The sequence below is a fragment of the Dinoponera quadriceps genome, unplaced genomic scaffold, assembly GCF_001313825.1.
Source record: "Dinoponera quadriceps isolate SergipeBrazil2010 unplaced genomic scaffold, ASM131382v1 scaffold1115, whole genome shotgun sequence".
Taxonomy (NCBI): Eukaryota; Metazoa; Arthropoda; class Insecta; order Hymenoptera; family Formicidae; genus Dinoponera; species Dinoponera quadriceps.
Genome location: NW_014555233.1, coordinates 649,347 through 673,481, shown reverse-complemented (window position 1 = coordinate 673,481; position 24,135 = coordinate 649,347). Strand labels below are relative to the sequence as shown.

Below are 24,135 nucleotides of genomic sequence, written 5' to 3'. Positions count from 1 at the left end.
AATGCCGACGGTGCGCCGGTACACCGCGTGTCCCGCAAAAGGCGTGCAGCGTGAACGCTTCGTAAACTCCTTAGGTGTGCGTTACCGCGTACAAACGTTCGCGAAAGTCGTCCCCGAGACGGTGAGATCGTATTTAAAAACACCTGTTGATCGAATCCCGAGCAAGAAGGATTTCGCGTCTCCTCGGTGGATGTTTCGTGTTCCTTTCTTTTGCCTCGCCGTTATTAATAGAAGCCGAACGCTCTTGCTCACAGTCGCTCGTTCCGACGCATCGGCTTTATAATTAAAGATACTCAATACGACGGACTACGCGGAATAGCCGTGCCGATGGAATAATTATAGGCGCGTTCACGTATTAAAATACATGGCTGCTCAAGATCTTCCGGCAGCGTCCGTGCAAAATTAAAACGCGGCCGATGAATTTTGCCGACGAGTGTACACACGCGCTCCTACTGTCGTGTACCCAGTGGAAGTGATTTGATCGTTAGCAAGTTTTACGGAAAAAGAGAAAGAGAGAGAGGGAGAGTTGCGTCATATCGGACGGATGTAACGTGCCATACGTCACGGTAATAATTGTCACCGTAATGATACCGGTAGCGGATTACACATTTTTATACATTGTATCAGCGCGTGTAATTGGCATTCCGCCGCGTGGTGCTCTCGATAAGACACTACGGTAAATTTCCCCGTCATACTTTCGAGAGATAAGGCGCCGATAATAATAAAGCAATGTCATAAAGTTGTACGTCTCTTTGCAGAATACGATATCGCTCAGGCTAATTCATATGCTTCACTTTCAAGTACATGTGTACATGTTTATACATCGCACCGATTTGTGATTTATGTACATACACAATTTCTTCCGTGATGTCTGCAAGTACAGACAGGAAGAGAGAGAGAAAGAAAGAGAGGGGGGAGGAGATAAAGTGTTTATCGACATTCTAGGCTTCTGAGAACGTTTAATACAATAACAATATAATAATACTATTATGATACATGAAGACATTAGTGTGCAGAAAAGAAAAGGAAATATATGAGGTGTTCGATAACTTTTTCGGGATCCGTGGTGTGCAGGTAGAATGGATGAAACTAAATAGAAAAGTCAGGTGCTATTTTGCAAAATTTGTAATAGTTAATGAAAAAATAATTAATCTGTATGAATTAACGAGCGTACGGGAAGCGGTAGGCCGGACTGCATCATTTGATTTCTAGAGGCGAAGTAACGCAGCGAGCGGCATGTGTAAAGAAACACGCCTCTCGCTATCAGCTGATACTTATCGTTGCTAGGAGATCTTCAAATAAGCCATTTTGCTTTACACAGTCCTAGTCTATAGTTTTAAAAGCTCGGAAAAAATTCGATCTCTTTCCGCGGATGAATGAAAAAGATTGGAAAAACCTGATTTTCCAATTTTTTCCTAAAGATTTTTTCGGTTTTTTTTTTCTTTAAAAAAATTGAAGAAAGCTATAGTTTTTTAAAACTATAATCTAGCTTATCACTTTCTGTGCCCTTATCAGCTCATGCGGATCAATTAATTCCTCATTAATGATTACGAATTTTGCAAAATGATAGATGACTTTCTCGTTTAATTTCACCCGTTCTACCTGCACAATACGGATTCCGAGAAAATTATCGGTCACCTTGTATATGTATAAATTTTGACGTATAACAGATTAAATTAGATCAAGCGTGATATCAATTTGTAGTCGGTCGGGTGTGCAGCCGAATGAGGAGTCTGTTTCTAAAACTCGCTTCACTTTTTCTAAAAAGGAGAGATATAAAAAGTGTGAGAGAAAGGGGGGAGGGGAGGCGCGAAACGCGAGAAGCGAGAATTGTGCGTGAAATCACGGAGCAGAAGCGGCGGCCTCTTCTTTGCACGCGCGCGCGATCCTCGCCGGCGATTCCTCGTATCGCGCTACTCAAACGGCGAAATTATCAGTGATAAAGCTGCGTTTTTTCGACTTTGCTCCTGCGTCGTCACGTGTCCGTGCGCGCGGGGCTCGGTCGTGCCTCTCGGAGCTCCGGCCACGAGCCCGCCGAATAGCGTTTTACGTCACGCGCTAGCACGCGGTAAACAAGCATTCGCGACGAGAAGCGGACTAACTGGCGGTCGGCCAGGGATTCGCGTTTCATCGCTTAACGTTTCGCTATTCCTTTTCGTCTTGTGATATCTCGCGTCTACGTAGCGTACAATACACGTCTGCCGCGTGACTCATACGACGATCTCTCACGCCCTCTCTCTCTTTCTTTCATAGCGGAGCAAGGTACTCTCCTCGAGATTCGCTTGCACGGCTGCTGTCACTCGATCGTAGCTACGTGTCCTTTGCTTTCTTCCGGTCGGGTATGTTCGAAAGGGAATCGCAAGATAGCACACGTTGTTACGGGGATAGGCGCGTCACTGGCGCATTGCGGTAAGTGGCGAGTACATACGCGCGCTCTCTATTTCGTGACCGTCGCGAATCGCGTCTCGGCTATAGTCACGCGTTCCGCTGTGTGTGCACGCTATACGTAGCAGCGCTCTACGTGCGCCGCTATATGCACATTATCGCTATAGGTTACCGCGGGAGAGAAAAAGAGAGCGACGTGTACGTGGGGAGCGAAAGAGGGGGCGCGGCGAGTATCCGACTTGGCGGATCGAAAAAGAGCGAACCGGCGATAATTCGATGTTCCTTTTCAGGTTCCCCGATGGAGAGTTCCGGCGGCGATAAGCAGAACGAGTCGGACGAGTGCGACGTGAACAGCGACAACAGGAAGCGGGAGGACGACACGACCGGCCAGAAGAATGTCGAGCGGAAGATGAAAGCGGAGGACGAGCGGGAGACACCCCGGCGGAAGAAGACCGCGGAGAAGCTGGAGATCAGCGCGGAGGGCGAGATGAAGGGACAGATGAAGACGCTGTCGGCCGACGACGAGGAGGTCGACGAGGAGGACGAGAAGAGCAAGGCGTCTCTCGTGGACGAGGAGGAGCCCAAGGAGGAGACCAGGAGCGCCGGCAAGAAGGAGGAAGAGTCGTCCAGCGACACCACGTCCACCAGCACCTCCGACGACGAGTCTGAGACGAGCTCGGAAGACAAAACGGAGCCGTCCAAGCCGACGGAGAACACGACGACGACCACCACCACCACCACGGCGACGGCTCAGGCGGAAACGAAAGAGGAGGGAGGACGGCAGGAGTCGAAGGACAACAAGAACGAAGACACCACGGACGACAGTGACATCGAGGATGACCTGGTCTCGGCGATCAATTACAACACCATCACCTCCCTGGCGGCGCTCAAGGACATGCTGCAGTCCTCCGGGGAGGACTCGGACGGCGTGGACAGTTTCTTCCAGCATTACTTTCTGTCGCACGTCAACAGGCTGCCGTCGCGGAACCAGACCCACAGTCCGTATCCTTGGGGCAGGAGGCTGTCGGAGTGTCGGGAAGAGGACGAGTACGAGACCGAGGAAGGTGGGGAACCACGCGATCGTTGGTTATCTCGCGCGAAAACTACCGCCGCGGGCAATTACGTGGAGGAAAGCCGTGTAGGGGGTTGCGAAATATAAGCTATTACGAGCAGCTCGTCCAATGAGAGCTAAGATTAGCGCGCGGCAACGTGCGTTTGGCAACGCGCGGCGCGAAAAGTCACTCCACTTAGGTAACGATCGCTTAGGTGTATTTATAAACGCGTTTCGCTCCGGAACGGAAGATGCGTGGCGAGGCATCCACGCGACGACGCGATGATACCTGTCTGGAATCGAACTCACGCGACTGCCGTATCGCTCGCGATACACGTGGCGAGTATATCGACGTCGGAAATAAACGCGATAAGGTTTCGCTCGGTTGCGTCACCGCGGCGAAGTATCATACTCGACGCGTATCTTTCATCGTAAGCCGCCTTCTCGCGTATGGGACTTTCGTCGGCCAGCGTTAAAAGTGAACGCTCTCGATGCCCGCTCGAACAGCGTGCGGGCGTACGCTTGCGGGCGAGCGAGAAAGAGAGACCTTGAGCGACGCGATTCTCGTTCGCGTCGGCGCGAATTTTCCAACGTTTACAACGGGGTCACAGACGCGCCTTTGTGTCGCTCCTCGACCTTGGTGCGTCTCGTACTGCGCGCGAACCTAACGAATCGGCTAACGAAAGTCGTCGTGAGAATGAGAACAAGTCGCGCGATGACTTTTCCAGGGAAGAACACCGACAGTCCGAGCGCTGACAACAAGAAGGACGTGGCGAAGATGTCGCAGGGCGAGAAGGCCGACAGCGTCTCGTCGAAGACGTCGAAAGCCTCGAGCCCGTCCTCCTCGGAGAATTCCAGTTCGGAGAGGATCGATGAGAAATCTATGCCGACGTCCAGCGTCTCGGAAGCGAAGCCGCCGTCGCCGTCGTCGTCGTCGACGGTGGCGGTGGCGGCGACGACAGCGCCGGTGGCAGCGACCCCGTCGTCTTCGGTAACGAGCACGACCACCACCGCGACGACGACTGCCGCGACGTCCACATCGACGGCTACGTCCTCCGGCAGGTTCACCACGTCAACGGTGGTGACGTCACCGACCTCCACTACGAAGCCTCCTCTGAGAAGGAGGCACACCACCGGCCCGGGCATGACCTTCCCCGCCACCGATCCTCCAACGTATTCTACCAGCATGACCTTCTCGAGAACGAGCCCGTTGCCGAGTCCTCATCTTGATAAGAGATTCTTCGACAGTAGCCTGATCGAGATGAAGAGTCAGGCGAGCAGCAGCAGCACCCTCGATTACGACTCCACGGAGGAGGTGTGGGTGCGCAGAATCGACTTCGTGCAAGAGAGGAAACGCCGGGTGAGTGAGAGATACTTTCATTTTATTTCCAGGATATAATCGATCGCTCGCGCGCACTTTCGAAGAAATAAAGGATCTCGTAGAACGGAAGGTTGATGACGTCTCCTTCAAGGGGAACGTCGAGAGCCTCGAGAGCTCGTTGCTCTCTGAGAATTCTAGGATTCTCGGACTCTCGCCCCGTATCTTTGTCTCCTGATCCTTTGTCTCTTGACGATATCGCCGGTGCAAACTCTTGCGAAAGTAATCGCGTCGCTCATTCACGTAAGTGACCGATTATTTTCTTTTCTCCTCCTTTCATCGCGTCGCGATTATTTTTCTTCCGATAAGGAATATTTTGTAATGTTTTTTTTTTTTTATAATTTTTCCACGAATCTGCGCTGAATATACAAGGTGTTTTACGCGTGCCAACCGTCACATACTTGTAGTTTAGGTCAATGTGAACAAAAAAGTTTTCTACCATTTCGGGATTAACGCGAAATTTCGAGTTATTAATGATTGCAAATGGCACAGAAGCTTCTTTAATTAATAACTAAAAAATTTCGTGTTTTTTCACATTGACCTAAACTACAAATATGTGACGGTTAACATGCGTAAAGATACCCTGTACATGGCCACTTTCGATCATTAACAACTCGAAATTTAGTTTGGTGTTGCTTGCAAAATGATACAGAACTTTTTCGTTCATATTGACCTAAATTACAAGTATGTGACGATTGGCACGCGTCCGACACCCTGTATGTGGTGGGAGACGCTATCGCGCGTGTTGCCGACGCTGTCAACCATATCTCGCGCACCGTTAGTCGTTTTGCTTTCTCGGAGGAGGAATTTTTATCTCTTCTTTATTGGGAGAGGAGTGAGTCGTCGTTGCCCAATCTAATACATTTCCGTCGTGCGTCATCCTTTTAAGGATCGAAGAGTTAATGACATGTACATACGGTCGCGCCGCGTCGGCGTCGGTATTGATGTTGACGTCGACGTCGATGTCGACGTCCCAGTCGCCTCGTCTATAATTGCGCTAATTGACTAATTGCCGCAAGGAGATAGACAGAGAGAGGGAGAGTGTCTTGCAAATTTGTTTACCGCTAGATCACAGCGTGCGCTCTTACGAAAGACGGATCATACCAGCAATCCCGCCGTTCATTCGCGAGAACAACCGATTGTTGCGCTCTTTTTTTTCTCCCCTCGGGTCGCATCACGTTTATTCGTTAGTCGTGACGTAGCAAAAACGTCGGAAATGCGTTGTTCACTCCGCCGGGACGTTCCGACGACGCTTCGATGCGCTCGTGTATTAAAACACTATCAATCTGTCAATGATACACCTGTCACATCGCCATTGCACAGGTAGCACAATGCGAAATATCGGTTTCTTTCCCCTTCTGTCTTTCTCTCTACTTATACCCCATCGTATGGAAATTAGCCAACGTTATTCTTATTCCTAAAATCAAACGTCCGTCCATCGCTAGTGATTACCGTCCTTTCTTATCAATCCTTTATACAATTTTCAAAATCCAGGGAAAAAAATAGTTCACCATTCAATCATTCGCCTTTTTGAATCATCATGATCTTTTCAATACGATCCTTATCGATCAGGCTTATAAGTCGGTATTCATAATCGGATCTTATATTTAAGACCGCCTTAATTCATATTCAGATACTTGATACTCAATGAAGTGAACCGTATAACATCTGAAGGTCTGATGATCTTAATGATCTAAAAAATCGGACTATGAATACCGACTTTTAGAGAGGGATTTAGTACACAGACAGATTGTCCTTGTGAAATTCACGGATGAAGTGAGAGATGTTATTGATAAGCATATAGTCAATATACTACTTCAATTTGATCTATCGAAAGCCCTCGCACATATATTGCTGCTGAGGAAGTTATCTTCTTATCTCTCCCAGTGTCATTCGTTGGATTGAATCTCATTTGACAGATACGAAACAAAGGATCGAAACAAAGGATTCGACGGCAATTTTTCTTCCTGATCCTCAAACCAGGCGAGTGGTTCCTCAGGGGTCGGTCTTAGAGCCGTTGTTGTTTTCTTTGTTTATAAATTACGGATCTATCAGGGATACAGAAAACAAGAATTGGACGGCTCATAAATTCCTCTATTCGTTTTATTTTTGACCCAGCGACGAACACATATCTCCATGATACGATTCACTAAAATGGTTCGATTTAGAGGAAAGGAGGAGTCACCTTGTGCTTCGTTTCTTATTCACCGTAGTCGAGACCAAAATCCCATATATATATTTAACAAGCTACAATTTATAGACTAGCCATCAATATTAGATCTCGTTTCCAACTGTGACTTAAGTCGGTATTCATAGTCGGATCTCATATTTAAGACTGTCTTAAGTTTATTTTCAGATACCGTTTCATTAGCTACGAAGCATCTGATGGCGAAATTAAGACGGTTTTAAATGTAAGATCCGATCATGAATATCGCCCTTAGTACTGCCTGCATGCCTTACCTCTATTTTCTAACTTTACTGTTAATTTATAATTTTCTTTACTTTGTCACTACACTTATGTTACAAATTGTCTCGTATTTCCGCGATATATATAAAAATGTAAACACGTACATCCACTCTTAAGGATTTCTTTATTTTCTCCACATTTTGTATTCTCTTTCTTTTGTTTATTCTGTTAAATATTAGTTAAAATTGTATATATTACTGTATTATTAACTAAATTGTAAAATTTAGAGGTTTTTAGAAGATATACCCTAAAATAAATAAATGCTTCTCTCTCTCCCCCTTTCTTTTACGATAGCCCTTTCGATTGTGTATTCTCTTTAGGTATTTTCCATTTCAAAACAGAAAAGAATAGTACGGGTGAATGGCCGTAGTTTCCAAAGGTCGTCGTCGACACGCGAGGTCGCGGCCGCGATCAACCGATCGTACTTTTCACTAATCGATTGGGGGGTTTTTTTTTTCTTCCGTTGAAACACGTCGTCCTACCGCGATCGTGAAACTCGAAGTATGCGGTTCAGAAGGCCACGATCGCCGTAACTTTGCGAACGTGCCCTTGACGCGATCTCCTCGCACGTTAAGGTACTGCGTTAAGGTACTGCGAGAGGCGATGTAAGATCGCGATCGTTAAGAGACGACTCGTGGCGTGCAACTTCCGTAAACAACGGAAGGTTAATGACCGACGTTAAACGCGCGATCATCATGATAGTGCACGCCTTCGTGAAAGAAAGGTAGGATGAATCGACCGCAGGGAACTCGAGAGCTTTTATCTTCTTCTTGTTCTCCTTCCTCTTCTTCTTCTCCTTCTCCTTCCCCCTTTCCCCTGAAAAGGGCGGATCACCTTGGCGATCTCGATGTCCGAGACTCGGGTCGGCTAACAGTCTCTTCCCGAAGACACGACGATAACCTTTCATCCTGTGAAATATAGTCACGTTATATCTCATTATTTTGAGAAAAAATGGAGAGAAAAAAAGAAAGAAGAGACAAATGCACCGTGTAATTACTTTTTTACGTTACATCTCGACACTGTTATTGATAGATCTTCGTCGTATCACGAGAGCACGGAATAAAAAAAATCTATATATAGGATGTTCATTAAATACCCAGCCATATTGAAGGGGACAATTCTTTGGTTTATTTCAAGTGAAAAAGTTCATATAAACATGATATTTCAAAAAATACAATAACCGAAAAAAGTGAAAATTAAAAATGAAATAATTAAATGGTTGAAAATGACCACCCTCCGCCATGATACACTTTTCGGTCCTCCTTCTCCAAGATTAATGTACACGTTCAAAGATATCAAGTGTGCGAAGAATTGAAGTCCGTCTTTGTATTTTTCTTTACTGCTCTTTTTGTTTTTCTTTTTGTGACAGACACTTCAGGTAGATTATTACGAGTTTAAATTTGTTTGAAAACACCCTATATTTCGGAAACTAAGCCGTTCAGGACACGTGTTTACACGAACATTTTTACTTGAAATAAACCAAAGAATCGCCTCCTCGAGTATGGCTGGCTGAATACCCTCTGTATGCAAATCTCGGAAATACAGAGAGAAGGTATTATTTTCAGCAGCGATATTTTATCATTTGTATGCCATGCGTTCGTTAATCCGCCTCGACCGTTTGGCGCGGGCGAATTTGCAGAACTGTCGCGCAACGTTAAGCAGCATTCGCGTATCCCAGAATCGATCCTCGCGAGCGGTGTATCGCGGTGGGAGGGACGCCTCTACCGCCGGCGTTTCAATCGCGTTAAAGAATTCAGAGTATAGCCGCTTATATATTCGTTGGTCTCTGATCAACTTAGCGACGTGACTCGTTTTAGCCGCGGGTTTCAGCGTTGTCGAACGAAGAGATTCCACCGCGGCTCGCCGGGGACTCAAGCGCTCTATAGAGCCGATATAAACTCAGAATCACGCACCACGTCGCTGTTCTACGCGAGAGACAATTGTTATTCGTGTTTATGCGTGAGTCTCACGTCTATGCGCGGTTACACCTTGCACTGGGAAATTACGTAATTTCTCGTGCCGTTGTCCAATCCGTGCGCACGTTAATTAATAAGAAACACCGAGATTCGCGAAACGATAAGCGGGCTTATTATCGCGAGTCTTCGATTATTCTTACACGCATCCGGCCACGAAAAATTAGCCTCGCCCCACTTTTGCCGATCGCTGACGTTCTCGCCGCCGTTGAAAAACGACGATGAGAAATTAGATCGTGCGTGTGTTTCTTTTCTTCTCTCTGTTTAAATATCGCGTCGTTTGTGCCCCAGATATCTCGACGTAGCGATTTGACGTCTAACGCGGAAAGGGTAAGGCGAAGTGGTACAAGGCTTCCTTTAAGCTCTATCGATTCGCTCAAAAGAGGAATCGCGCGATGCCGCGAGCGACTCTCATGACGAATATTTTCACGTGTCTACCGGCTAAACGGCTGTGCGGCCGACGTTGTCGTCACGTGCGGGAAATATTAGAACGCGATATGTGACAGCGAAGCAAAACGGAACAGCTCCGGTTGAAGTCGCGCGACGGTGTTTCCTGGGCGTTTCTAGAAATCGCCGGCACCTTCGTCGTTTCACCATTTTTGTTAGTTGCTAGGTGCACACTCAGCTGTTCGGAATCTCGAACAGGAATTTCCGCAGTGATCGAATCGTAAATAATTCATTAAGCAAAGATATTTACACGTATAATCTAAATCCGATGTGAACGTCGCAATCTTTCGCAACGTTCCCTTCGAATTCGCCGGTTTCAATCCGATTTGATTTGTTGAATTTTATTATAGAGGCAGAAAGAGAGAGAGAGAGAGAGAGAGAGAGAGAGAGAGAGAGAGAGAGAGAGAGAGAAGATTCCGTAATTTGATCAGAATGAAGCGGATTAAGTGCAACAATTACTTTGCATTGCGCAACGTTCGCGAGATCGCCTTATTCTAAACAGTCATAATAATTAATCCTTACGTCACGATCTAGTTTTAATTTTAATACATATCACCGAAGCGCGGAAAGTGCAGAGACCTGCTTATCGTCCGTTGCTAATTTTACATCGCATTACACGCACCGTCCAGGTTTCCGTTGCCGTTGGCAGGTAACGAGGTAGTCGTTTTTTCGCCGCGATGCGGCTATGTCAAAAATATATTTTTAGAGAGAGAGAGAGAGAGTGTGTGTCAGAGTTAATCTATCATATCTCCTCGCGCGCGCGAGTTTATTTTCCGAGCGATTTAACTTACATCAACCGTATTTCCTCGCTTTAATAATCTCGCTTTAATAATCTGTTAAACGATTTTTGTTTGGAATGAATTAATTCACAAGATGATAAAAAAAATAATGAGTATTTGCGCGTATAGATGCGGAAATTTTTAATTGCGGGTTTTCTTTTATTCTCCGCTCCGAAACCCTCGCAAACGACCGTAATTCGAGGCGGCGCGAGTTAAATGAACGTTTAACATTTATACATATGTATATTTGTATGTCGCATATTTTAAATAGTGAAATCGACACGTCGCGGATCGCGAGGTCCAATTTGCTGAATTATCGCGTATTGCCAGCGTGGGATCGTTATCTAAAGTAGTCACCCAAGCGAGTTGTTAAATACGGCAATTTGCGCCAAGTGAATCTACTTAATTATTGATATTAATCAAGTGACGCATGATTAAACGCGCGGTATTCCGAATACCGTAATAATCGTTCGCTTCCGCGCGCGATTACGAAATTCTCTCAATGGCACAGGCACATGTGGCATTTCGTGTGTGTCATAATTCGATTGTTGTTATTTCCCCTGCATAATTGTACGTTCACCGCACGCATTTGACGCTCCGTCACTCGAATGTGTATCTCTTTCTCTCTTTCCCTGAGCTTTATTCCCGCGAAGGACAACTTAGTCACTCGACATTGCAACGCTCTTGACGCAATTGAGCGAAGAAAAAAAAGAAAAAGTTTTAAGTTCCCATCGGGAAGTTTCCCAGATAACGAGCGAAGAGAACAACGCTACATAGGAGAACTGTGATAAATCGGGGAACGCGCGTGTGAGATACGCGCTAAGAAATATCCATATATTTCGATAAACCCGACCCTCCTTCCGCGTTTCTCCGTAAAGCTCTAAACGCGCTGAGGTTAATGATAGGACTCTGTAACGAGCAATAAAACAATCCATTTAATTGAATTATGATAAAATATGATAAAAACGTCTTTCTCGGGACAGATGCGCGGAATTATCTCGATATCGCCCGGGGCGATAACGACGTTATGACAATTGTCCAGGGAATTTCGTTATCGATACGTCAGTAATCGACAAGACGCCCGTGCTGCAACGCTCGTCACCGTTGTCCACGTTGTACTTGTCTGCCGTCAGTTGACACCGGTGTCTTGACGGACGCGAGGCTCCGTTTCGTAGCCGCCTCGAAAGCCGCTACGAATTTCGCCAGTCCGATTTATCTTTCGCCCGAGAACACGTTGCAAATAACGTGCGTGAACGTGACCGATAGTCCGTTGTGCCTTTAATTACTTTGCGGGACGGTACTGTCACTCGATGCGTGAAAGCCTCGGATTAAATTACGAGAAAATCGTCCCTCGACGAACGTTACTCGAAGAAAAGGAAGGATCTGTTCGGTAAACTGTCTACAGGCATGGGAGCGACTTACTTTCCTCGCTTGCTTCAAAACGTTTCAATTCTTTCCATTTTTAACAGAAAAAATTCACTTTTCTCACTTTTTTCTTACTTGACTTGAGTTCTTTCAGAAAAAGAAAAAAAGAAAAGAAATAACTCGATCGTAAGAAATCATGTGCAGTACTAGTTGTAGTACTTTGTTTTAGAGACAAAATAAAAGATTCAGTAAGATAGAAAGTAACGGTGTCTCTAGCGACACAATGTTTGTAAAATAAAGGACCGCGATGTTATTTTTATGCTGTTTTTATCAGGTTTGTTAGAAACAGACGATAATCATATCACGAGCATATCTGTGTTTCCTTTAAATTGCGTAATAAAATCATTTGCTCACGATTTGTCCACGTTTATTTATCTATAATTCTGGTTTGTCCACCAAGCCAAAACAAGTTTTTTACAAATGAAACTAAGAAAACAGACAACGATCGTCAGAAGCACACCTGACTCTATATTTTCTTTTAATTATTGATATTATTGAATATTATTTTTTAATATTATTCTTAGAAGTTGACTAATTAGCTTGCTTTTAATGGAAAAATCGTTTAATTTAAATATTTCTTCATTTTGTTTCTAAAATATATCACAACGTAGCTTAAATGGACTAAAGTATTGTTTGTATCTTATTTCATTAAATATGTTTGAAAAAACACAAAGAATTTGATTTTTTTATAAAGTGTTCTATTGTATCTGAATATGTGCTTAAAACTGAGTTTAAAAGTGAATTTTAAATTCTACGTTTCACACGTAACTTTTTGTTCCCCAAAATTCAAATTTTACTCTTCATTAACTTTGACTAGACAAGATCAGTGTTTTTAATCTCTTAGAGGGACGGTCATAGATAAACCATTTAATTTTTAACGTCCAAATTATTTGGAAAATTTTCATTTTTTACTCACTTCTTTTAAATCTGACTCGCTTTTTTCTTACTTTTTCAAGAATGAAACTCATTTTCCTCACTATTTTTGACAGTCAAACCGTTCCCGCGTCTGCGTCTACTGTGCGACGACTGAAATAAAAGCGTGACGCGAAAACACGATCGGAGAAATATATACTCCGCGAGTTTATCGCAACAAACGTGGCCCGGGCGGAAGATAGACATCATTACGAAGCGACCCAATGATGAGCACCGAAAATCGCTAGTGATAACGAATCGTGGTCATTCCGGACGATTATCGTGACACTCACGGTTGGATCTTACTCGTTATTAGAGCCTCGATGGCGATGGTGCTCGCGGCGCGAGTGTCCGGTAGGCGCGTTTTCTTGGATTGGACGGTGTAAAAAATAAAGAAAAGTAATTGAAAACGATCGAAAATGTCAGTGTCTCTCGGAAGAGTACGAAAATACTCCCTGGTGCCGTACCTGGATCGCTGTCCGGAGTATCATGGGACCTATAAGGTAACATCGAGTATCTCATTTCGTAAGATACGCGTTTTTCGTTGCAGCGCGCAACGAACAAGCCGACGTTGGCGAAAATTGGAAGGGGAGGGAAAGAAAGTTTGGCGAGGAGAGAACAAGAGCGCCGGAATGAGAACCTCTCCGAAGGTCGCCGTCCTGTCGCACCCTTCTTCGATCCTATCTGCCATTGTGCTGCACGGGAATTCACGTGAATGCGCATAACGAGCCGACCACGGGGCGCCTACTATTAATGCCTTCTCGCGTAACAATTTGTTATTTCTCGCGATTGTGCTCGATTCGCGATTCGTCGCTAAGTACGCGCACTCCCGCACTCGACAATTTGCCGCACGGTTGATGAATGTGGTATATTTTCATACGAAATATCGTTGTCTTCTGCGCTTTATGAATGTGGCGGAATTAATCCTCCGGCAGCCTCTATCTTGAATTATCTGCCAGAGATGGAAAATTAGAGTAGGAAAGTGTGCCCGACGAGATCGATCAGTCTACTCGGAGTTAGCTGAAAAAATTCGTTCCCGAAGAGAATATTATATAGCTTCTTCCATATAGATTCTTCTCGATTTTGTTATGTTTTTTTTAGTAGTGCGGGAATAGACTGTTAGTAGAGTTTTGCTAAAGAGAACTCTGTAAACTTTTTATTAGTATATTTCGCGACTCCTAAAATATAAATAACACATATAAAACGGAAGGTTGATTAAATTAATCCAGAATGTTGATATGTTCTCTTCTCAAATCACCAAAATTTTATAACAATTTTTACTATAAAATTTTCTTTCCGAGTAGACAAATGATAGTTCGCTTTATTTCCAATAAAAGGAGCAATCTAATAAAAGATAATTAAAAAAATTCAGAAATAAATGATAGTGTGTGAATGGTGATTTAAAAAAAAATATAAAATCGTTTATAGATTGAAAATTATTAATCGTGATTGTTACGTATTATATATTAGTAAGCTGTTGCTTCTTTCAAGCAATCGAAACTCCTATGACGATCTGAACTCACGAAGTTCGTCGCTCACGCGACGGACACATTGCAGTTAACGACGCGTAATTTGCAATCTGCCGTACATTCTGTGGTCCTAGCTTGGCTGAATAACAGAACAAAAATAGACATATAACTCGGGAAAATGTTAAGCGCTTCGGGAACCACGAACAAAGTGGAACGTCCGCGCGTGCCGTTGGACATTCTCCAGATAGGAGACTTACATTGGGAGAAGTCCAGAAATACATTCACCATATTATGTAATTGGCATGATCGGGTGTGGCCTTGTTATCAATTTCCTTTATCCCTGGTCTGATACGGCGTTGTTAATTTTTAGCGTTAAATTGATTACGCGAGTTTTCGCGTGCGAGAGTATCTTCGCATGTTGCGCTCGGACTGAGGTATAAAGAATACGCGTAAATAAGGATGCGTGAGTAAGGATAAATATATCGCGTTATCGGCTGTCGTGCGATTAAACCGCGATATCTAATCGCCGTTTGTGCGCCGTTTGTGTCTTAGGTTCACCGCTTACAATAAGCCGGACGATTCGAAGTCATCGGGCTTCCAGGAAATCACGAGATCCTCGAGATTTCGTATTAACTCAGACAGACAGCTACACACACACACACACACACACACGTTCTCGCGCGCTACAACCACAATTACGCGCGTGTATCCCGAAAATAACACACTTGTTCGTTGATTTTCCAGGAACTTGGCTCGCAACCGCTCCCAACGATTGTCACCGAAGATGCGGATAATTCGAACCATGGTTCTCAAGGTCACAGGCCACGGGCAGGTGAGTTGGTAATCGGCGATCCCGCACATGCATATTCACTGAGGAAAGAAAGAGCAGTTGGACCGACCAAATCCGCGATCACCTACGTTCAAAGAAATATCGCGTCCAACGCGATACATTGCGTTGATATAATAGTTACTGACCAAATCGCAGTTATTGAATCAATTGGCAACTCGTCGCGACCACTGTATAATTTGTTCGATCGACTAAACGTTTGCTCGAACGAATTTTGTTCATCCACGCCAAGTCTCGTTGGCAGTCTTACTTTTTTTTTTCCTCAGTGTAATTGTTATTACTTGCTCGAGTAAATATGTTGAAATCCACAACGAGCGGAACGACATTTACGTTCAACGAAAAGTTCATACTGTATCATTACTATATCGAATAGTTATTGACTTGGGTTTCTTATTCGAGCAAAAGAAAAAAAAAACGGAGTATACTGACATGCCCGACGTAAAAATACTGAAACGATTTCAATCGCAGATACATGGGGCTCACACTCGAAGTCGATCAAGAAGTCGTCTTATGGGAGTGCACCCAGTTCTGGAAAATCGACACCTCTTCCGCAGCCGGCGGAACCGTCGAGCTCGTCGAGTTCCGGCAAGGACAGCAAGGGCGGCCGAAAGGCTTCCGGCACTCGGTCCGGTTCGACCAGTCGCAGTAACAGTCGTAGTAATAGCGCGGAACGCAGAAGAAGCGGCGGTGCTGCCGATGACACCGCCAGCCCTACTAGGAAACCGGCGCTCTTTGACGCTTTCAGACCGAGGAGCAAGTCGGACGCTAGCAAGAGGAAACCCAGTATTATAGCTAATATGAAAAGTGCCGTTCAGGTGAGGGCCAAAAGATACCAAAATATTTGAAACGCGCATAAGCAGCTTCAACTGCGATATCGTTAGAAATTCGAAAAAAAAAAAAGCGTAACTTTAGTTTCAAGTGTATAACATAACTTTTTATTTTATTTTACTTATATTATTTTACTTTATGCTTGTATATTTTTATACATATATGTATATTAATGTCCCCTTTTCTCTTCTTCACATCATATATCTTCTTTTCCTTTTTCTGAAAGAGCATTTTCTCGCTAATCAACGAATAAATATGTACATACGCATACATATATGTGTATAAATATATACCGATCCCATTTTGATGTTTTTCAGCATTCCTTGCACAGAGGATCGCACGGGAGCTCGTCGGTGGATGTACGTATAGAAAAGGAGCATCACAAGGAAAGTCAGAAGGAACAAAGAGACAGTAAGGATTATCAGGGCGGCCGGCCCAGAGCTGGATCCGAGAGTAGCAGAAATCCTGTGAGCAAAGTCATGGATCTCATTAGGCACAGGAGCCACAGTGCCTTGAGCGCGGAGGACAAGCGGAAAGCGGTAAGCAAACACTTTTGCAGTTGTCATAAACTTGAAGAACGCGCCGGTAAAGTGGTCGCGCTTATACCCGTTCGTCAATAGTGCGTAAATATGTATGAAGAATCGCGTCGACGAGGAGGAAAAGACGTATCGGTAACCCAGACTCTCTGTCATCGACATGATGCCGAGAATCCACTTTGGCAAAGATAGATATCTCTCTTATCGTTGCGCTGCCCGTCAAGAGGAGTAGGCAAAAGCGTTTCCTACCATTTCTCACCTTTCGATTCTCGGTTGATGGATGGGCAGATATTATCCTGTCAAGTCCACGTGATAAATGATAACGCCCTATCGATATAGCGGGAATCGTATGCAAACAGGTGTAATTGATAGGAAAAGTAATNGGGGGGGGGGGGGATACGCGAAGACCGTATCGCTCGTGCTTCAAGATTGTAGATTGTGCTCTTAACCGTTAACTGACAATTATCGGGATGATTTTATGCGTGTATTGACTTAATTCTGCTAGCGATTGTTGCCTTGTGAAGAAATGTTTGTCGATATAATAATATGTATTATAATATTATAAAGAGCACACACATATATAAAGATATATTTTACGGATTTATGTACAAGGAAAACGTTTATCTCCTTAAATATAGTGAGGACAAGCTCTCGAAATCTGCCGGCGGTGGACGAAAATTTTTATGCGATAAAAGCAGTCGTCAAAATATCATTACTTTAAGGGCTCAGATATAAAGAAAGGAATAAGGGGAAGAAGGAATTAAATATAGAAAATTATAAATAAGCTATTAGTTTAAAATACGATAAACATAAATAATAAGATATAAGAACGTTTTAAAACGAGAGATCACCATTTTTATTATTTTCTAATGAACCTCCACTGTCATCATTAATACTTTTAGCATTTTCTTGATAATTATCAATTCATTCAAACTGATTTTTATTTGTATATTGATGATTATTAGACACTTTGAAAGTTAACTTTTAGTCAACTGTTAAACCTTAGAAGCGCGTCAGGAATAAAAAATAAAATTTCAACAGTGTTCCTGATCCTAGGAACTAGGTCCTTATTCCTTTATTGTGGATTGAAGCATGGTTGCCGGAATTTAATTCTTTGTTCCTGCTTCCTTATATTTAATTCCTTATTTCTTATTCCTTTTATTGTGTCTGAGCGCTAACGTACGGAAAATAATTCAACCAAATTACTCGTTCAAATTGATAATTTTTCTTCAACATTACCGATGTATACTTCACACTCGATCGAATTAGGAAAAAAAGCCGCGTTAAAAATCTGCCCGCGATAATCGAGTTAGTCGAGGGATTCCACATAGGATGTCAATGACGTTAGTCTGATTAGCAGCACACCGTTAAAATTCGATCTTGATCTTTGGAGGGAACTACCACACGCGATCGTCTTCGTCGTCAAAACAATGACGCAACGTTACGAAAGAATAATAATTTACAATTAGCGATATCCGTACCGTTAATTAAATCTTCTTACCTTCAACCGGACACTCGCGCGGTCTTATCACGGCGCGTATTTTTGCACGTATTTTCGTGCACATATCTTTCATGAAACGAAAAACATCATCGTACCTCGCACGAATACCTACCGACCCTGACCCGACTGTTCGTCATACTTCGGTCATGGTGCGCGTTTCATTTGTTAACATTAAAACTCGTTTCGTCTTCCGTCTCGGCCGGCGAACGCGCTTTACGCAATAACCGATTTTTTCGCTTGCTCAAGACGAAGAAACGCCTAAGTTGTCGGCTCAAGACGAAGAAAGGCGTAAAGTGTTGGCCCGTACGTGTCGCGCAATTATATAGACCACTCGATACGCTTAAATAATTATTGCAGGCGCGAGAAAAAGATGCGTTTTTACGTGGGTCGCAAGGACGACTTGGCGTGTTCGCAATTCCACTCGTTCCTCGATTGCCGCGGCTGTGTGCGCTTAAATTCGCGAGGTTTTGCACGTGGTAGGATTCACGTCGGGCAGGTGCCACGGTTATTTACGAAAGAATATGACGGGCGCAGTCGTGCAACGACAGCCGTCGCCGCCGGTGAGTGGGAGGTAGCACGTGTATGCGCGAGTGTGACGTGTGCGTGTGTGTGCGTGTCAGACGGAAAGAGACGGAAAGGAGACACGTTTTCCACTCAGTGACACGCCGCACTCGTGACACCGAACACGTAGAAGAGCAATCGCGCTTTTTGCTTTCGCGACCGAGAAAGCGCGCGTGTGTATGTGTGTGCGCGTACTACCGGCTGATTATTTGTGCGGATCGGTGGAAATTCGTGAGATCGATCGATGGGAGGATCACGAGCGATCTTTGATTAGAGCAGCTTTGAGGAGGAGACGATGCCCTTTTCGGGATAATCTCTTTAGGAGATTTTCTTTCAACGAACAAGAAGATCCGAGAATTCATTAAACTTTTCCACCCGAGTTCGCGCTGAGATCACCACACGAACTGCTCGTGATACATGGATTCCGTGAGTGCTCGAAATCTCGGGGATCTCCTCGCCACGTTAAATCGCAATTGTATTCGGTTAATCGACGAAGTAAATTGCTTCGCGGCTTCGTGAGGTCTCCCAAAGGAGAGTCGAGAATGCGCGTATTTGGAAAGATTCGCCGCCGCCACAGCCTTAGATGAATCTTCGGCTCTCTCACTCTCTCACCGTGAGTTATAGTCTCTTGTAGGAGACGCGTAAGTCACCTCGGGTTACCGACAATAGGAGATTTGCATTGGAAAAATCCCGGGCTGTTTGCAGCACGCTTTTCAAATCGCGATAACACGCGCGGTCGCGCCCAGTAAACACCGCTCTCGTCGAAGGGAGAATGCTACGCTGCATTCTGGGGAAACGCGATTCCGCGTAAAATGCAATCCCGTCGGCGGTCTCGTCCATATTAGCGGCGACTTTGCGGTTAATTGGCCGGTCGGCCGGCCAAAGCGGCGGGGAAAACACGTGTCGTGAGCGACATTGAGCGAGCTTTCGGAGTAAGCGATCATGGCAAATGATACGGTTGGCGATTCGTGACGCGATGTGTGGCCCTAATGCCGACACGGCGAATATGCGCTGCACCTGTGACATATGGCCCGTGCGTCGTCGTATTAGTGATCGCGTTTGTTTATCGCTAACGAGTAACGCGTGTCGCATCTATTGCTGCTACACCGCGCGGCCGTGGAATTTGCATTAATTATCTCGCATTCGTCGAACTTGGCGAGTGAGACGATAGACTCAGTGCCGGGCGAGAGCGACTTTCCGTCGACGATCGATCGAAACTCCGCGGAATTTCTTCCTGCACGGTGAAGGAGGCCGTTCGTTTTTCGCAGACGCAAATCTTTTGCGCGTCGAGATACGTGGTCCGTAATTAGGCAATTACTCCCGAGCGTTAATGGACGAGTCGAGTGAACGAAGCGGCAGCGGGAGTGACGTGAAATGTCGCGACTTTGATCCGTCGGTTATGGTATCACGCTCGACGACGACGTGCTTGTAAAGAGGACGGATAAGAAATCCAGCGGACTCCTCGAGATGTCGTCGTACTTCCGATGGATCAAGAGCGGGAAGAAGGACGAATATTACGGAGCGAAACCGAGAAGCCGCTCCTTGGACGCCAAGAGTCTCGAGGCGTCTGGTATTCGACTGATTTTGCAAAATGTATACAAGTCTCTCAGTTTTCACTTTCTTTTTCTCTGCTTCTTACTTTGCGAGGCGGAATATGCGCATAAGCTGGAAACGATAACGTCGCGCTTAGAATAGACTAATGTTATCGCCAGGCGCTAATGCCAGGGATATTGCATAAATTAACTTCTTTTTTTAAATTCAACGGAAAGTTAATGGCGTATACAATTAATTTAAAAGTAACCTAACAAAAACTAATTAAAAGCTACGTTAAAATTAAATTGATTTATTAAGGTTATAATTTAATTATGTGAAACTCTATCTCTCTTTCTCTCTCCGTCTCTCTCTCTCTCTACACACACACACACACACACACACAGAGTCTCATATAACTAACTTCTAACTTAAGTTACTTTATCCAACCTTGATTGATGCCTTGTTATTCTGGACTGTAAACATGAAACGAAAAACGTTACATCGTCGGGACTCGTATATTTACTCGATAAATCGACTCGACGCGAAATATTTGTCGTTGCACGGTTGCTCGAACAACGAATAGAAATTTTTCTTTTGTGTAACGTAGCAAAAAGGAAGAAAACTAGTCTGAGTAATTCGGTTGTTTTTTTTTTGTTGCAGAGAGCGGCGGTGCAGCATCAGGCACAAACAGCGCCACAGAGTGAGTACAGCGCCCGTAATTAAACCATTATTAAAGTTTGTTTAATTTTGTTGTCGGCGAGAAAGCACGCGTATCGCGATAACCGACAAATATGGCACGGACCGATAACGCACCGCCGGTGCATGCGGCGCGACTCGCCCAGGTTTTACCGATGCTTCGGTGTAGAGATAATCGTTTTGAGTGGAAAAACGTATATACCTTCGCTAAAAAAAAATTATGTAACTGCAATTTTGTTTTTTTTACTCGATGACGCGTCACGTTTATCCCTGTTTCGACCTATAGACGGGGAGTCGTGAAGTATAGTTTCGTGATGTTACTTATCGATCAACTTTTCCTGCGAGTATTAACGCGAGTACCGACGAGGTGCAGAATTCGAGTGTTCACTGCGGCATTCAGGTAGGATTAATCCCTTGCGTGCATTCCTTTGGCCAAGGATTGAAGCCGCCGAGTGCAGTTGCCGGCGAGTTCACGGTGCGATCTTCAATTCCACGAGTATGATCTTTCAGCAAATGCAGGAAGGCACACTTAAATCCGGGATTCACAGTTAGATCTTATATTTAACCCTCTAACCGCAAGGTTGGGGTCGGATGCGACTCCACGACTCGTTTATTTTACAATGTGTACGCGTTGTTTCTCTTCCTAAGGAATGTTTCACGTTATTATTTACTTCTTTTACTCATTTTTTATACGGATGACATAAAAAAATGAACAAAACAGAGCATGTGGTCAGATTCAACCCTACTTTCCTGGTTAAAAATTCACCTTGTTGTTAAAGGGTTAAGATCATCAGAAGTTTGTCTTCAGATGCTGCACAGCTCGTTTTATCGGTTAAAAAGCATCTGACGGTGAACTTCAGACGAATATGAATGCGTTTGCGGTCCGACTCGCGCTTGCAGCGCTAACAACGTGGTGCTCACGGTCGGTCCGATTTACGCTCACGATGTTCTTCTCACATAGTGACGTCATAGTTCGTGCCGCTTACAGAGCTCACGGTGCTCCGGAGGTGGGTCAACGTGAGCGCGAACGTTAGATGAGCGGTGGATGATCGGAAAAATATGAGCGCCGTGGGCGATGTAAACGTGAATCGAACCGCAGCTGATGACTATGAATACCGCCCTTAGGCCCGGTTGCATCAACATTATGTTGACTTTAAGCGACACTTAAAACTTTAAATTCGTTGTATCAAAGTATAAGAGAAACTTAAGGTACTTTAATTTGCACTAATCTTAATTAGATGAGCTCAAATTAAAGCACTTCAGATTTTTACTTTGACACGATTTTAAAGTTCCAAGTTTCTCGCTTAAGTCCAAAGTGAGTTTGGTGCAGTCAGCCTTTAAAAACTTAAATCCAATTCTATATTTGAGTAATCCTACTCGATGAATAGCGTAGTATTTCATTGACTAATCAGGACCAAAAGAGCAAAGATATCTTCATCAGGATTGGTTAATTAACACCATTCTGTCCGTCGAGTAATATTTTGGAACACACAGCTTATAAGGCCTGATTGCATCAAACTCCGATTAAATTAAACGATGATTAACTCTTACAGGGTTACCAACTGAAATTTCTGTTTAATCAGAGACGTTGAGAAAGAGAAGAAGTTTTAGAAATTTCAGTTGCAATCCTATAAATTAATTATTGCTTCTTATTGTAATTTAGCTTGATCGGAATTTGATGTAACCGGGCCTAATGCCTGCTTTTACCATCATGCTTTAAATCTAATCGATTTAATCGATAATTAAGTCAACGGAAATTAACCGATCGCATTGGCCAATTAGCTGAACTGATCAATGCAACTGGTCAATTCCGTTGAGTTAATCGTCGATTTAAACCATGAAGTACTATTGCACCGCCATGTTAATCCGGTTTAGTAACAACCGTAATTGTAAATTCTTACATCCAATTGGTATATTCTTTTAGATCTAATCACAATATACCTCAATTAAATGCAAGAGCCCACTAACTACGGTTGCTGCCAAACCGGATTAACGTTGCCGTGTAATAAGACTCCATGATAGTAGAAACGGGCATGAGTAACAAACTTCTATCCAATTCGAAGTGCGATCTTTCATCGTTCGCGTTGCGAATTTGTACCCGGGAATTTGTTCTCGGGTAAGCGGAGCTGTTCGAGGCTCTGAACTCGAAGAAAGATCCTGCGGCGTCAGTCTCGAATTTCGACGTTGCGACCCACCGAACTATCAGTTCCCGCGACAATTCGATCGGGGCACACGCCGCCACCTAGCGGCAGAGCGAGTCTCCTGACACGTTCGAGAGACCGAGCTGTACCGACGATTAGTTTTCAGCGCTGCACTTTTTCGCACTCGACTTGCCCGCCGAGCAGACTCGACGCTGAGTCCGCCGCCGGCAGATGGCATCGCCGTGTCGCTTTCGGGGGCAATTCGAACGCGACGCGCTCGTATGCGGTCGCGGCTGCGGCGCGACGCGCGGCAGTGCACGTTTCAACGCGGACCGTGACGATCGATGCCCGCGAGACTCGAAATCGGTCGGCGCACTCCGCCGGTTCGTAACATCACAACGCGCGCTGCGAGACCAACGGCTTCGATTTGAAGGTCGCGTTCTCACCGCCGGTGGCCTTCGCGCGCGCGCGCGTACTCGCGCCTTTCTTCTCGTGGCTGATACTTCTGCCCGAAAGAGGTGCGCGCAGCCAAGTGCCGCTTTCTCTCGCTCGCGCGCGCGCGCCCCCGTGTCAACAAACACGACCGGAACGACGATCCGCGTTCGTAAACATCCGCGCGGCGTGTCGCGCCTGTCGACGACACGCAGCAGCCCGGCTGCTACGTGCCGACAGCGGCTCGCACTATGAGTGCTCTTCGTTAATGTTACGTTTCGCGAAGGACGCGAAGAGAGCGAGCGGGGGTTAGTGTGTGTGTTCTCGATGAATCGCCGTTATCGTGCGTCACAGCGTCGCTTCCTGCGCCCTGGTGTTTTCTACGTGAACACGTGACGGTGACCGCATCGCGCGCCTCGAGAGGAAGAGGGATCATCTTTTCGCCGCATACGCCGGGGGATTCGAACGGCAGGTAAGTGCGGTTCAATAAAACGGGAGTAATTACGCGAGCAAATCCCTCATGCGATATCCCGCATATATCCCGCATTGCGAGCGTTGTTCGCGTCGGTGGGAAGAGAGGAGTGAAGAGCGGGTGAGAGGCAGAGAAAGAGAGAGAGAGAGAGAGAGAGAGTGAAAGACCTGTAAAAAGCGCTAGATAAGATTCGCATCGTCTCGCGCTCGTCTCGGCGGTCAATCACGGCCGCGCGCTGCATCCTTACACTTTATCGAGGTTTTTCTGTCGAGCGTTATCTCCGCACGCCGGCGGCGAGAGCG

At 45.1% G+C, this 24,135-nt stretch overlaps 1 protein-coding gene across 3 annotated transcripts in view; it reads left to right on the top strand.

The window, feature by feature from the left end:
- Positions 1-24,135, top strand: part of LOC106743610 (dentin sialophosphoprotein) — a 65,685-nt gene that overhangs the window by 8,460 nt on the left and 33,090 nt on the right. For 2 of the 3 annotated variants that reach the window (XM_014617610.1, XM_014617609.1), the window contains exons 2-7: positions 2,676-3,449; positions 4,165-4,796; positions 15,031-15,118; positions 15,602-15,948; positions 16,279-16,500; positions 20,753-20,792. In XM_014617610.1, the coding sequence (XP_014473096.1) occupies positions 2,684-3,449; positions 4,165-4,796; positions 15,031-15,118; positions 15,602-15,948; positions 16,279-16,500; positions 20,753-20,792 (2,095 nt within the window). In that variant the 5' untranslated portion in view covers positions 2,676-2,683. Of the gene's footprint in view, positions 1-2,253; positions 2,410-2,675; positions 3,450-4,164; positions 4,797-15,030; positions 15,119-15,601; positions 15,949-16,278; positions 16,501-20,752; positions 20,793-24,135 lie in introns of all 3 variants that reach the window. The other variant, XM_014617608.1, reaches the window with a different exon arrangement.